General features: G+C 39.5%; 1 protein-coding gene across 5 annotated transcripts in view; it reads right to left on the bottom strand.

Annotated features, from left to right (window-relative positions):
• Positions 1–1,265: 1,265 nt before the first annotated feature.
• SPATA7 (spermatogenesis associated 7) overlaps positions 1,266–15,629 on the bottom strand; it is a 43,003-nt gene continuing 28,639 nt past the window's right edge. For all 5 annotated transcript variants that reach the window (XM_065685883.1, XM_065685884.1, XM_065685881.1 and 2 more), the window contains 7 exons: positions 9,835–10,304; positions 8,693–8,756; positions 7,013–7,083; positions 5,957–6,007; positions 4,557–4,631; positions 3,794–3,851; positions 1,266–3,163 (listed from right to left, as the gene is read on the bottom strand). In XM_065685883.1, coding sequence (XP_065541955.1) covers positions 2,675–3,163; positions 3,794–3,851; positions 4,557–4,631; positions 5,957–6,007; positions 7,013–7,083; positions 8,693–8,756; positions 9,835–10,304 — 1,278 coding nt within the window. In that variant the 3' untranslated portion in view covers positions 1,266–2,674. The remainder of the gene's footprint in view (positions 3,164–3,793; positions 3,852–4,556; positions 4,632–5,956; positions 6,008–7,012; positions 7,084–8,692; positions 8,757–9,834; positions 10,305–15,629) is intronic.

Raw genomic sequence — 15,629 nt, forward strand, 5'->3', positions numbered from 1 at the left:
TGTGGTGGGAGCAGCTGTACAATGAGAAACAGTTCCTTGGACTGGGCCGATTGCTCTGGCAGCTGCACCAGGAGAGCGTGTGGTCTTCTGGTTCTTTAGCAGGAATTTCACTCTGGTTTAGGCAAACAGATGCTTTCTTTGTAAGAAGTCTGTTTTAATTAATTTATTTACCCTTTAAATTCCATGTAGCCAGAAAAAAATGTCACTGATGACAGGAAATATGGTCAAGGAACTGTTTGTCTTCATGTTACTCATACTACAAGAAATGAGTATGGCATTATTGCCCTGTATGGCACTTGAAATGAGTATGGCAATTGCACCGCTGTGCTTTTTAGTTCCTTTTTTTTATTTGTGGAATTTAAATGTGAAATTCCTATTTTAGACTCATGTTGACCACAAGCTAAAGTCTGCTGAATGATCTTTCTTATGACATGCAAGTTATTCAGTGTAGCGACAGGTAGGGAAATGCCATCTATGTTCCATTATCAACAGATAGAAGAGCTCAGAATGGAGGGCCCCAGGAGTGGGTGCATTCCTGGCTGAGGAGCAAAGAGGCTTTATACTTGGAGGTAGCTAACCATGCTCTTTAGTTCTCTTACTGATCCCTCTGGTACAACTGTTCATACAACAGAAACAATAGCTCCCTTTGTGCATCTGGCCCTTCAGCCTTGTGGGGTAAGGAACAGAGAGGGAGTTTCCTTTTGGACAGAGAAGAGCTTTTTTGGTCCCTTGTGACTGAGGACAAACCATCCCTGCACAGCACTGACCCAGCCCCGTGAGTGTGTGTTTTCAACAAGACGAGCCCCGATGGAGGGATGCAACAATCCTCACATTATCTTACCTACTCTTCAGGGAGCCAGAGCACTCAAGCTGCAGGCCAGATTTACACGATAGCCAGCTGAGTGGCGGCAGGTGAAAGGCTTGTGCCCATCTGCACTGCTGCATGCACACGGCTAAAATAAACCCCAGCCTGCTGGCACTGTCAGCGTGTGTCATTTATTATTGCAGCCAGGAAGGTGCATTTTGCTTTTTTGGGGAAGTTCTGTTCTGTACTGCAATGCCACTGACTGTGCCCAAAATGCTGCTTTTGTTTGATTTTGAGTCTTTTTTAGATTTAATTCTCCCCAACAAAAAACAAACCAGTTTATGCTTCACAAGTTGAAGCAGTGATCTATGTGTATTGGAGATACTTACAGCTTCAACAGTCATCTCCTTACAGAATCAATAGTCTTTAGCAGACACTCATGACTCCTGGGGGAGGCAGGTTGTAGCAGTTTTGCATGTGAACTGTAACCACTTGGGTTTATCCTTGCAGGAAGCAGAATAAGACGAACTCCAAGAGGTGTTCGGCGACAGTCTTTACTGGTTCTTAAGGCTTCTTATAATTCCTCACCTACAGCAAGAGAATGTAATATCCCAGCATCTCCTTGGAACATGCCGAGCTCCTTCTGCAGTAACATGAATGCCAGGTAATGGGTGTACTCTTGATTACACAAAGAAATTTGGGCTGATTTTTTTGTAATGCATGTGCTAACTTCAATTTAGACTTTCATCATAAAACAGACCCCCTCTTTTCTCCATTTGCCGTAGAAGATGCCTGATGTGTCTTCTACTTAGATAGTCCTAGCCATCAACTGGTATCCAAGTCAACCTCTTCCCAAAACCAAAGCTTGATGCAGAACGCTACCCCAAGGTTGTCATTAATGCAAGAAACTGAAGTGGGTGTCCTAGTGTTGTGCAGTTTGAAAACTGTTGCAGTATTCATTTCCAGAAACATCAGCTGAATCATGGGCAACGAGGATTAAACAGCTGAAGAGCTGCATACTAAACAAACAAATGAGCTGCGTACTAAACAGCCCAAGAGCCACCATATGCAGTACCTAGAGATAAATGTTCTTTTCAGGCCAGAAAGCTGACAGGTTAGGCAAAGACTGAGAGCAGCCAATACTGAAAAATGGCTCTTTCTACCTGTTGGTGCAAGGAGTAAGATAATTGGGTTCCTGGCTGAGGGCTGAAAAAGGAATGATCACCTGCCAGCACCAAAAGAAATTCGTATGTTTGGAAAGCTGCCTGTCCACACTCACTCCTCATCTCACCATAGGTAATGCAAGAAAAATGAATGTTTCTTACAATCAACTTTGTTTTTCTTTCATAGTAACTGTAAAACATAAGAACCTCATGCCTCAATGGGACTGAACATCCAACAGTGCCCCCTTCCAGGATGGACAAACAGTTCCAGGTATGTAGGCATGCGTTGATGCGGGTAAGTTGAATTCTTACAGGTGGCAATATCTTGGATCTTTCTATAAGGAACACAACTGTACTAGCAATAAATTTATTATAAATAAAAACCAATAAATATTTCATAAGTTACTAATACAGCTTTCTAAAAATATACACCTAATTTTAATATTCTTAAAAGTTAATTCTTAGTTATAAAATTATAGACAAAATGGACAAAATTTTTTTGATAACTGACATTTTACACTTTAGAGTATACATTAATACAGAGATAGATTAATGCTCAATTAACAGTATCCTGCTAGAGCAATTTTAGCAGTATTTATACAGGAATAAACTAAAAATAAACCAAATAATTTACTACTATTTACCAAATGGCAGTTCTTCACAGAACTAGCTCTATCCCTATTGAACAGCTAAGTTTTGGCTACTATTATGTATAGTCTCGTGAGATCCGAAGGGCCTTTGCAAAGCTTTCCTCAAGATCGTCAATTTCCTCATTGGCTTCCAAACCACTGTCACAAGTAATCAAATTTAAAGTTGCCTCACATGAGGGTAAAATGTCTCCATCTTCTTCAGGTTTCACACAAGAACCAGACACTGCCCCAGCATCCATCATTTCAGTGAGATCTTCTGAAAAGTCATCCTTGCTCTGTGTCTCCTTTGAACTTTCCCTGAATGTTGGTGATTCACTTTTTTCTGGTTCCTTTAATAAGTCCATGGTCCCAAAGAATTCATCACCTTTTGTAGGTTTTCCTTGTCTCTGACTTTTACTGATAATTTCAAGCTCTTCCACTGTGTCGAACTCTCGCAGATCCAGTGAGTCCAAGGCTTCCCAGCCTGTCTGGATGTGCTCCGCATCGCTGCCCGGGCTGCAGCCAAGGTCTGCTTTCAGTACATCCAACAAGTGGCGCATTTTGCTCTAAGGGGTGAAGAAAGAAAGGGGTGACACTCCTCCAGCCCCAAGGTGCCTGTCTTCATAGAACTCGGGGTTTAACTCTGACGGAAAGAAAGGGAGTCTGCTTGCAATAACTGACTGAGTTATATAGCAAGTGTCTCCAAACTGAGTTGATTATTGTCCCTTTTTTGTGACTTTGCCTGTGACTCTTGATCTACTGTGATCTGTGAGTCTGCAAGTCTCATTTATGGAGAGAGATGCTTGCCACTGAGGATTCTGGTTGTCTTTACTGGCAAATACACCAGTGCACGGTCGAAGCCACTGTACTTTGGAAACAGTACTCAAGTTTTTACAAGGGCATGTAGTGATAGGACAAGGCAGATTTAGATCAGATATAAGGAAGAAATTTTTCTCTGTAAGGGTGGTGAGGCACTGGAATAGGTTGCCCAGGGAAGTTATGGATGCTTCATTCCTGGAAGTGTTCAAGGCCAGATTTGACAAGGCTCTGAGCAAGTCAGTCTAATGGAAGATGTCCTTGTCCATGGCAGGGGGTTGGAAGTAGATGATCTTTAAAAATCACTTCCAACCCAAACCATTCTATGATTCTATGAAGACATATGCAAAGAGGGAGAGTATTACAGGGGCAGCACCTACCTCATCCAAACGGTTCTTATTTTCTTTTATGAGACACTCAAACAGTTTTTCCAGAACTCTACAAAGGAACAAATAAATTATTCCACAGGAAAAAAACCATCTCTTAACAGATCTACATAAATTAATGACCTTAGTTTTTAATTTTCTTAGCTGAATGGGACCACTAAGATTGTTTCAATTATGCCTGTGTCCTGGGTTCAGCAGTAGCAGCCATTTTTTTCTCCTTCTTAGTAGCTGGTGCAGTGCTGTGGTTTTGACTTTCAGCCTGGGAACAGCGCTGGTAACACCGATGGTTTTAGTTACTGCTCACTGATGTTTACTCTGACCAAGGACTTTCTGAGTCTCATGCTCTGCCAGGGAGGAGGGGAAGCCGGGAGGAAGCAGAGACAGGACACCTGACCCAAACTGACCAAAGAGGTATTCCATACCACAGCACGTCATGCCTGGTATATAAACTGGGGTCAGTTACCCGGAAGGGTTAGATCACTGCTCGGGTTGGGCTGAGTATCGGTCGGTGGGTGGTGAGCGGTTGTATCTCATGGTACCTGACAGCAGATCAAAGTAGATAACCCACAGGTCTTTCCTAGTTCCCCTTTCATACATAAAGCAAAAGAGAAAAGGAAACAAAACAAAAGCCAGGGCTAACTGTGTATCTAGATATTCTTAAACACACCTGAATGATTACTAAACGCTACTTCCTTTTCTTACTGAGTCCATGTGTTTCTGACACAGCACTACAAGTTTGAAGGCAACTGTAACTTACCTGTTAGAAAATAGCCCAAGGCTAAGAACTTCATTTGTTACTTCTTCAATGAAAGCTAAATATAAAAACTCTTCTCTGCAGGGAGAATAGAAAACCCAGTGTTACATGTTTTAAAAATGCTTTAAAATAGAGACACATATTACACAATGTAGTAGGTCCAATCACCTCTATGGGAAATACGATTCAGAAGATTGTATTATTTCTTGGCACCAGCTTCTATTTTTCTAAAAGGTAACTGTATCAGGACAAACTTTCATTCAATTTGAATAATAATAAAAACCCTATGTGAAATATCAGACTATTGGAAAGGTCACTGCGGTGCTTTGTGTTTGTGCTCTTTCTGTTGTGGTATAAATTAGCACAGAGATCCTGAGTGAAGAAATCAGCAGATTTTGGAAAACGTTCAGAACTTGCTTTGCACTCACAAAGAAAAGGGTGCTGATTGGGAAGAAAGTGTAAAATTGCAGTCTGATGCTCTAAGTAAAGGCTTGCAAAGAAGGTGCTAGAGAATCTCACTGCACCTGAAAATTCCTAGTCCTCCAGTAAGCTCAGAAATGTACTGATCTGACAGCCGTGTTTCCTTTCAAACAACTCTTTGATACACAAAATCCTTGTTAGTGAGAGATGTGGCTTTTACCTCTTTGAACAAATTTCTATTTTAATACTTCTTAAAGCCTTGTTGATGCCAATTGCTCTAAGCGCAAGACTCCAAAAGTTCAGAATTCTGTTTGGAAAACAACAAGGAAGAAACCCCCAGAAGCAAAGATTTCAGTGCTGTTTCTCTTTCACAGTCTTTCTAAATATCCCAAAGTATCCAATCAAGCTCTAGTGAATCCTCCTCCAGTCTTAATAAACAGAAAATAAAAAATAGGATATATCTTACATGGCTTTAGTTAGGTAAAATTTGTCATCTAGCCTGAAGATTGTCATTTTAGTTCCCCTTGCAGTAAAGGAAGTTACCTATAGGTGATCTTTGATACTTATATTACATCCTTAGAGTTAGGCAAGAACAAACCTATCCTAAAGCCCAAAGAATAATAATAATAACTTAAACCTCTCCTAATTCTCACCAAATTTCAGAGCAGAAATGTGGTAAGAATGCTGTTGGTATTTTATTTTGTCAATATTTGCTTCAGAGATTACAGACCAAAAAATAACTGGAAATGTTTGTAATCCCTGGGCAAGAAGAGAAGCCTATCTTTCTTCCAAAGTTAAAATGAATTTTCTTCATTTTTACATTCACATGGAAATTTTAAAGTATTATGTGAAAACTCAACCATGTTAATTCTACTGCAAACTGTGAACAACAGTTTATCTGAGTCCTCATTTACTGCATCAGTTTTGAGGAAGAGTTTCCAATTTAGTGTTGCAAACTAGCAGAACAGTTTAAGCATACTTACTCAGCCTCGATGGTCCTCCTTGAAGACTGCTGAGAATACAACGGTGTCTCTCTAATCAGAAAATCAGAGGGTGAGAGACATTCTAAATACCTTTTATATTACCTTCCATCTCATTTTCTTCTGGAGCTATGCTTCCTCTTGGGAAAAAAATCCACCAGAACAGCCCCAAACCCTGCTCCAGTAGCAAAATACACTGCTTACATTTATTCCTGAATTACACGGAAGCCTGGAAGATAGTGACTCCAGAGTATTTTAACACCTCACTGGATGCAGTGCTGTAATATCTCAAAGCCCTCAGTGTTACTTCAGATGCTATAAAGACCTCCCTTACCCTACGAGTACTTTTTTTTAACTCAGAGTACAGCTTTTCCTCAGCTGAAAATGCCTTTGCCTGAAAGGACCAGAGAGCAAACCAGCAAGATGTGCACAGTAATTAGGCCAGCAATGACGAGAATCAGGTGGGAGCCCTTGGGCTCTGGCCTGATTTCCAACACTGTTCTTGTACTGTTACAAAGCTTTACATTATCAGAAAAAGATATGGAGCTTTACATTATCAGAAAAAGATACGGGAAATGCCTCTCATCTGCAGTTCTTGCAGATCATAAGATTCAAAAGGCTGGATGTCTGGAGACCCTTTTTCCTGAAAGGAAATACCAATTGGAATACAAATCCAATATAGTTAGTAGTACTAGTAGTACCACTGTAAGTAGTGCTCTGTAGTACTAGTAACTAGTACTGTGTAAGAAATACACAACCTATAAGCTCAAATGTACAGAACTAACAGCTGTATTAATGTGCCATTGCTCCCACTCCTGATGAAAATACTCATATATTTCAGAGCTCTCTTTCTTAACTGGCTTCCCAGTGGAACTTTATCATAAGAAAATAATGAATTTTGAAGTTGGGAAAGGCCATTTGATACAAAAAAAATACAAGGCAAAGTTCTGTGAGAAGAGATTTCTAGAGAGAACCCATACTGAAGGCTTATGGCCTAAGAAGCAGCTGTATAGAAAGCAAGAAGGCTTCAAATATTCATCCCTGCTCTAAATCAAGTACCTGAGGAAGGAGTATGGAAAAGTAGCCATTCTTCTCTCAGGCTCATGCACAGTATATCTTCTATCTTCAGCCTACAACACAGAGATAAAATCTTTACTGAAGTGCAAGCACACAGCAAATTTTACGATTAAAATGAACCTAATAATGATCTATGATTAAACAGTCCTACAGATTTTATGTTGGTCTTTTTTTAAACTTTGGGTAAACTAAGACATATGGCAGCAAATGGTCATCAGTTTTGACATCCAAAATTTTAGTGAGGGGCAACAGGACACGTGAAACATTTTTCCCCTGACAAGTATGTCAGGGGTGAATTCTCTAGAAGCCAGAGGGTGTCAATGGCACCAACCCAAGTAAGATTTGGTATGCACGACCAGGATCCAGCAGTCTAAATCACATCTCTGAAGCTGCTTGCAGAAAACTGATGGAAAGTAAAATTGCTGACCGCTTGACCTACATTTTACATGACAGTACTCTGACAGGGTTACTGTGGCGCTATGTGACTTACTGTTGTCACTTTTATGATAGCCGAAGTCAGATATGACAGTTTTGAAATGAAATCAGAAGCTCTTCACGAAACTGGAGTGAAGCCCTCTGACTAATCCTCAACCTTTTTGTAATGAGGTCAGATGCAGATCAATTCAGGTGGTCTCTCTTCTATTTTCAGTAAAGCTATAAATACATATTCTCTGCCACCCCTCCCCTCCAATGAATAACGCATAATTATTTGCCTTATTAAGCTAGAGATATGAAGAGTCTGACCCAGTAGCCTTCATTCAGGAATGAAGTCCACAGTTATTCAAGTATTTCTCTTATATTTGGTAGGGCTGTTTGTTTGAGAACTTGTTTGTATAGTGGCTACAAGATAAACCACAAAGTAGGAACCTAACTTCTGATAAAACTCATTCATTCAAATATTAGTACAAATTAAGACAAAGTAACTTCAGATTTGAAGTATTGAGAAATACTTCAGGTCTTCTGCCTGCTTCTCTTTGCCTCTGAAAGATGCTGATATTCCATCTCATCTTTAAAATTTAGTCATCTTAAGCCACATGCTGAGACAATTTTTGAAAGACCAAAAAACTAAGTTCAAGTGTCACAAACACCGAGCAATTCAAAGCAAAATGATGGATGCAAACATTTCTGTGACTAAGACAAAAGAATACTAGGAGCTGGTAGAATCTGTGAAGTGGTGAGATTTTTCATTAAGGCATTCCAGATGTATTCAACAAGACACAAAGCAAACAGTATTATGGATAACTTGATCACCTGCTGGTTTGGGTGCTTCCTTAAAGGAAGGGACTCCTTGGTTCCAATTCTTCTGTCAGCAATATGTTAAAATGAAGAAAAATAGTGCAAAAGAGGTACCTCCTTCCGCTGAAAGATTATGTACCAATTATCTATGTCCTTAACAGATATTTAAGTGATACTGTAAAAACTGTTTAATTTTTAAATTTCATAATACAGTAAGGTATTATCTCTTCACATCTGCAGTATTTTTTCTTACCGTTTCCACTTGTTCTTCTGAAACTCTCTCCTTTACAGAACTTTTCTCATGACAGTGAAGAAAAGGAAACTTAGAGCACTTGTATATTGCTGTTGCAGAGATGAAGTATATACTCCAAAATGATGGGGAAGGGTGTGTGGTAAGAGTACCCAGATTACTGACAGATGTATTACCTTCGACATGCTCTTCTGCTCAGCCGTAACTTCTCTCTTGAACGCTTTTTCTGCGGATGGAAAGCTATAAAATTTAGAGATGTATTAGATTTCCAAGAAGGCTGCTTTCAAAATACACAGGATGAGAATACCAGTGCCACTGTGGAAATTTCCCATCAATCTGAATGGGACCTAATACCAAAATGCCTGACAGTTTAGAAATTTCTGTCAGACTTCCACTCATGTAATAAAACTAAGTCATGTTTCACTTTGAAGGATGACAACAGTCACACATAGGTGATCCAAAGCCATTATCTGGCTGCATATTTACAGGGGATAGCTAAACTACCCAAAATAATTGTTCAGAATTAAGAATGGATGTGATCCTATACACTAGAAGTGCACCAGGAAAATATATGCCCCACAGCCAGAAAATCAATAGTTGCAATATGGAACTTAAGTTATCATTATTCCAGTCTTACAACATTCCCACTTTGGTTTAGGAAAAAACCAGACTTAGATATGCAGGCACTGACGACACAAAAGGGAGATTTCTCTTTATGAGGTAGTATTAACTAAAATAAAACTGTTTAACTTGCTAAGTAGTTCAATGCAAGAGTAGGACATCGATTCGGTATACAGTATTTCATATAGGACATCTGAAGGCATTTAAATTAAAATGTTAAAAAGATAATGAAAAGCTGCATTTAGGAGTTTAAAAAAAATGTTTGCATGATGTATTAATTAGTGATTTGGAAAGTATGAGACTGCAGGGGCAACAGTGCAGAACTACCTGCATGCTTATAAGTGGTTAATTCTTTAGAAGACAGAAAGCACAACTATACACCAGAGAAAGCAAAGAAAAGAGGGAGTGTAAAGATTATCCCTAGCAAGCGTGAGATCCTAGTCTGCATTCAGTGGCACTTTGTGTCTAATTCGTATAGATAAAACCAGTTGCTTCAGAGAGAGGACAACAAAATTTGCCAGTGAAAAAACAGAAACAAGTTCCATTCTAGCTTTTGCTAAGGCACATCTAGAATAATTTCAGAATAATTATTCTGGTTTTATACAAATTTGAGAGCAAAACGTGTTGCTTTTATGAAGATATGATCTTACGATAACAACTAAATTGCAATATCAAAATAAAGTTTTAATCTCTCTACCTGATCACATCAGTCTGTGTTTGAGCTTCCACATGTTGCTTGCACTGTTTTTCAGTTTTCCTTTTCCTTTGAGCAGGATTGTAATACCTGTACCCTGACAGGAAAGATTTAGCATCTGATATTAAGATGTGTGGAGTAAAAGGTTTTCGGCTATGAGTAAAGAATTCAGAGTGCGTGTCTAGAAGATCCCCACTGCGTGCTTTGGAGTTGCTTCCTTGACGCCTCTGGGAACGACTAATGCTCACAGAACTATCAGAGGAAAAACTGCACGAAAGTCCAGAGCGTTTTCTTGGGGTACTTGATGTACTGACACTTGAGTTAGATGTGCTCCGAGAACCTTTTCTGGTGTATGTTACTGGACTGGAGCGAGCCAAGCCATGCTCACTGTAAGGAGACAGCGCTCTTGATAGGTATTGTGCCTGCCGAGCACAGCGGAAGAGACCACCTTTGTCTTCTGCTTCCAAGAAACTCTAGAAAAAATGAAAACAAGATTTGATTGCTTTGCAAGTTACCAGCTTTGCTCAAGTTGTTACTCCCAGTTACCACTGTTACCAACTTGGATGTATTTTTCCATGTAAAAACTTGCCATTTTTGTAAAATTAAACTGGTTTCAGAGCAGCAATGTGCTCAGTTTATGTATAGATATACTTAATTTCAGGTGATGGTACACAAATGGGATTACTGCTCCTGCTTCTTAACTGTTCAACACATTAGAGTTTAAAACTGTACCTCAACTCTCAGAAGCAAATTCATACTCAGTGTACGTGGTGGTATGGCTAAGGTAAGATGTAGGCAGTGTGTGGTTCAGACTAAAAGCTACATTAAATCTGTCCTATGGAAGGTGATGGGGAATTTTCCAACACATTCCATTTCAGAAGGGCTGGGCCTTACTAAAAACATCGTTTTAATGCCAGTGGTGAAGAAACAGTTGATAACCTAAAAATCAATATTTGAAAACTAAGTCTACCATTCAGAAAGGCTAAAAAATAATTTGAAAGACCATGCTATTTTTATTGTTTTCTGGAAAAAAGAAAAACCACCAAAAAACCCCAACCAAATTCAAACTTAATGCTTAAAAATTCAACGTTATCCCTGAAATGTATTACGAGATCATGGCAAAGACAAGAAAGACAGGAATACAAATAAATGTAAGTGACATCTTAAGGGTTTGTTGTTTTCCCCCTTCCCCCACATGAGAAAGAACAATTCAACAGAAGTTTTATTTGTGTCAAAGAAAGAACTTTGAAAAGTTTGCAGCTTCAAAGCATAAACACCTGGACAGGGTGTGTGCTCCAGTAAACATGCTGTACATTGTGACCCGAAAAGTTAGGAAGCATCTTAGCAAGACACATGTTGTACATTCTTTTCCTGCCTAGGACACAGCCACCCACTGAATGTTCTGTCAGCCAGTGACATGTACGTGTGACATTTACAATCTCTGAAGAGAGCCATATATGTAGAATTATAAGATTAAACCAGAAACCCTACAGCAAACAATTTTTTGAATAAACTGACTAATTTCATCCACATATATAACTATTTATGCAATTCAAGTTCTGCTACACACAACCGTATGATGGAGAAGAGAGAGCTTGCATTGTGTGCACTCAAACTACCTAGAATAACAATTCCCAGAGACAGTGCTTACACCTAGGTCCTGCAACAGTGACAGAGACAACCTGATGATAGTGTTATTCCAGAAAAACTCATGTTGTTCTGTGCAATCACTATAATAAAAGGCAAAATAACAGCTAAAATAAAACGACATCTGAGAAAACCCAATTCAAACCCAACAGGTAACAGACAGATCCAAAATAACTCAATTGTAACTAGCTAGACTTTTAAAAAGAATTATTTTACTTTCCTTACACTCAGCAGCTGATGTAGCTTCACATCAACAGTACTTACATGCTGAAAGATTTAAGAGAGGTGTTTAAAGCACAGGTGTTTCCTCAGAAGAAAATTCAATTTCTAAGGGCAGTTGAGGACCAGATTTGTAAGAAACCTGAAGTTTAGGTTCAAAGATAAAACATAAATTAACTTGTTGATGTCCCTCCATCATCTGAATAAAGAACAGGAAGATAGGAGAGACCTGTACAGGCCATAAAGCTCTGCAGTGAAAAATGGGAGAAAGGCAAATTGATTTCTGTGTTTCACTCATCTCTATTATGCTTCTATCAAACAAGTAAAGACTATTAAGTAGAAGCATAACATTACTGATGTCACTAAAGGAATACCTCCCCTATAGAAAGCCTGAGAAAGAGTGGATCCATTATGATAGGACTTAAACATATGCAATTATTTATGGCATACAACCCTAACTGCCAGTTGAGAAGATTCATCCAGCAACCCATCCTCATTTTACAATTAAGCCATGTTGAAATTATTTTGAGACACTAACACCAAAGCATGGATTTGGTGGATTTCTAGTGGTGCTTCACTGCCTGAGCACAATATAAACCTCAAGAATGCTTCACTTTTTGAAAATCATCAGATGCCTAAGATGTGGACTGAAGTTTGATGTATGATTTTCCCCACCAGTGGCAATGGACCAAATGTCAATAAAAGCAGCAGAATCAACTGTAAAAGAAAGTACCTGGGAGAATTCTGCAAGATTATCACTACTTGTGATACTTCTGTCCTGGGTTGAGCAGCAGCAGCAGTCATTTTTCTCCTTCTTAGGAGATAGTGCAGTGCTGTGTTTTGATCTTTTGGCCTGGGAACAGTGCTGATAATGCCGATGTTTTCAGTTGCTGCTCAAATGTTTGGCCTGGCCAAGGACTTTCTGAGCCTCATGCTCTGCCAGGGAGGAGGGGAGGCTGGGAGGAAGCAGAGACAGGACACCTGACCCAAGCTAGCCAAAGAGGTATTCCATACCACAGCACGTCATGCCCAGGATGTAACTGGGAGTGACCCAGAAGGGCTAGAGGGACTGCAGGGTTGGAGGAGGTATCGGTCGGTGCTCGGCTGGGGGGAGTGGGGCAAGTTATCAGTCAGCTGGTGCTGAGGTGTTGTATTCTTTCCTCTTGTTATTTCCTTTAGCACTATTATTATTGGTGGTAGCAGCAGTGATTTGTGTTATACCTTAGTTACTAAACTGTTCTTATCTCAACCCGTGGGAGTTGCATTCTTTTCAATTCTCCTCTCCGTCCCTCCAGGAGCAGGGGGAGGGCAAGAAGGGAGGGAGTGAGTGAACAAGGTTTGTGGTTGGGTTTAAACCACGACAACTTCTAAGGTCTCCTACTGGGAGAGTTAGGGAGGGGGAAAACCCCCAAACAACCCCTGTAACCTACTAATATATAGTACAGGATAGTAATATACAGTATAGTGTATTAACCTATATAATTCATAGTATATCATGTAAGTACATGCAGATTTTCTATGCTCTTACTGTATAAATGCTGCATATTCTCACAACACTGCTACTTTTATTGCTTGCAATCTACACTATTCCCTTTTTCCCCATTCAGAACCGTTGAATATTTTAAATTAAAACCCAAGATTATGAAAATACATTTTATGGCACATAGTAAATGCAATTTATGGGAATATAAAAAAAAAAGGCAGATAGTTTACCATAAAAATTAAGTCACAGATCACACTGCTGTCATACCATATTATTTCCTTCACAGTTCCATGCAACGTTATCTCCTGCATCAGTAACACCTATCTCTGCTAGTCCAGGATCCCAAAATGTCCATAGCTGCTGATACTTAATGCAAAAACGTATTTTCTTTTTAGTTTTTTTTTTTTTTAGTTTTCTCTTTTTAGCTGTGCCAAAATAAGCCCTTCTTGATGAGTGTCTCATGTGAGCCAACTTCATGTTACTACTACAGAATAATTAAATGCTGAACTGATAACATGTATAACAATGCCAAACAAAATGCCTGTGGTAGCAAGCAGTATAATAAGGCTTACCAGTGTTAGTCTGCATATGAAGTACTTACAGTTGCAGCTCAGCACTACAGAAAACAGGTGAGATGGGAAACTTTCTGAATTCATCTATGTTTTGAAAAGTTAATTCATAGAATCATAGCATCATAGAATAGTTAGGGTTGGAAAGGACCTCAAGATCATCCAGTTCCAACCCTCCTGCCATGGACAGGGACCCCTCACACTAGACCATCCCGCCCAAGGCTTTGTCCAGCCTGGCCTTGAACACCGGTAGGGATGGAGCATTCGCAACTTCCCTGGGCAACCCATTCCAGTGCCTCACCACCCTAACAGGAAAGAATTTCCTCCTTATATCCAATCTAAACTTCCCGTGTTTAAGTTTTAACCCGTTACCCCTTCTCCTGTCACTACAGTCTCTAATGAATAGCCCACCCCCAGCATTCCTTATAGGCCCCCTTCAGATACTGGAAGGCTGCTATGAGGTCTCCACGCAGCCTTCTCTTCTCCAGGCTGAACAGCCCCAACTTTCTCAGCCTATCTTCATACAGGAGGTGCTCCAGTCCCCTGATCATCCTCGTGGCCCTCCTCTGGACTTGTTCCAACAGTTCCATGTCCTTTTTATGTTGAGGACACCAGAACTGCACATAATACTCCAGGTGAGGTCTCACAAGAGCAGAGTAGAGGGGCAGGATCAGCTCCTTCGACCTACTGGTCATGCTCCGTTACACAATTTGATAATTAGTTAAAAACTGAGAAAGGAAAAAGAGAAAATTCACACATACACATGAACAAATAAGATCTGTAATCAGTTTGCATACTGGCATCAACATATCTATTTTTCTATTCAAAACTATGTTCCTGTTATATTCTTTTTATGTGTGTGTGGTATACAATTGTATAATGAGGTATGCTCCTACTTTCATCAAATACTGGGATGTTACTAGTAAAGGGTGTTTGCTGAATGTGCACATGGAAATGTATTATTTCAAACAATCAGCATGAGAGGCGACTGCCACTGTGAAGCCTGAAAGGAAATCTGTACTGAGCATCCCTGATGAAAACATCTTTCTTTGGTGCTCAGAAGGTTCTTCTGCTTTCTTTAGTCACTTACATCTCTCATTCTGACAGGACTAATTCGAGCACAATACATCTTCAGAATTAATATCATAACAGTGTAATAAATCTTTAAATATAAAGCATTTGAGTAGGCAATTCACATAGCCACGCAGGTATGCTGCATACAAAACCAGCGAGATTAGAAACAGTTAATGGTGTTTCCTAATCTGTATTTCATACGCAGAAGCAGATGGTCCTAACTGTCATTCTTAAGAAATCAAAAAAGTCTTAAAAAACAGGCTGAAAGGGATCTTGACATGTCAAGGCAATAGCAACCATATTTCAAATATGGTTAAAATATGGATACGGATAATTAAAATATGGATATGGATATTCCGATATGGATAAAAGTTACCTGCTGTGGAGCAGCCTTCTTCCAACTGACCTTTAACATGGGTTACTTTCATTAAAAAATGTCATTAGCAGCCACTTATGCCTATTAATAGCATTATCTGAATATGGGATATGAAATACCAAGTCTTCCCCAAATCAGAGATTTTACTCATGGCCAGCCCAATCCAGGTTTTCTTGCTTCAGAGAGAAGTCATATGAGCTTCATACACTTTGACCTGCTGACTCAGGTGAATGTTTAAAAACCCAACTCATCTTTTTACAGAAAAATTAAAAATTAAAAATCTAGAGATTTCACTAGGTTATAGCTTTCAATCACTGGCAGCAGTCAGAAAGACCACGTAACAGTGGCATTCTATGCATATTTGGTATTTTCCAGACTCTGTCAAGCAGACTTTTCTGTTGTGAGAAAACTTAACAGGAATTCATTAAGG

Source organism: Lathamus discolor, chromosome 6 (genome assembly GCF_037157495.1).
Source record: "Lathamus discolor isolate bLatDis1 chromosome 6, bLatDis1.hap1, whole genome shotgun sequence".
Taxonomy (NCBI): Eukaryota; Metazoa; Chordata; class Aves; order Psittaciformes; family Psittacidae; genus Lathamus; species Lathamus discolor.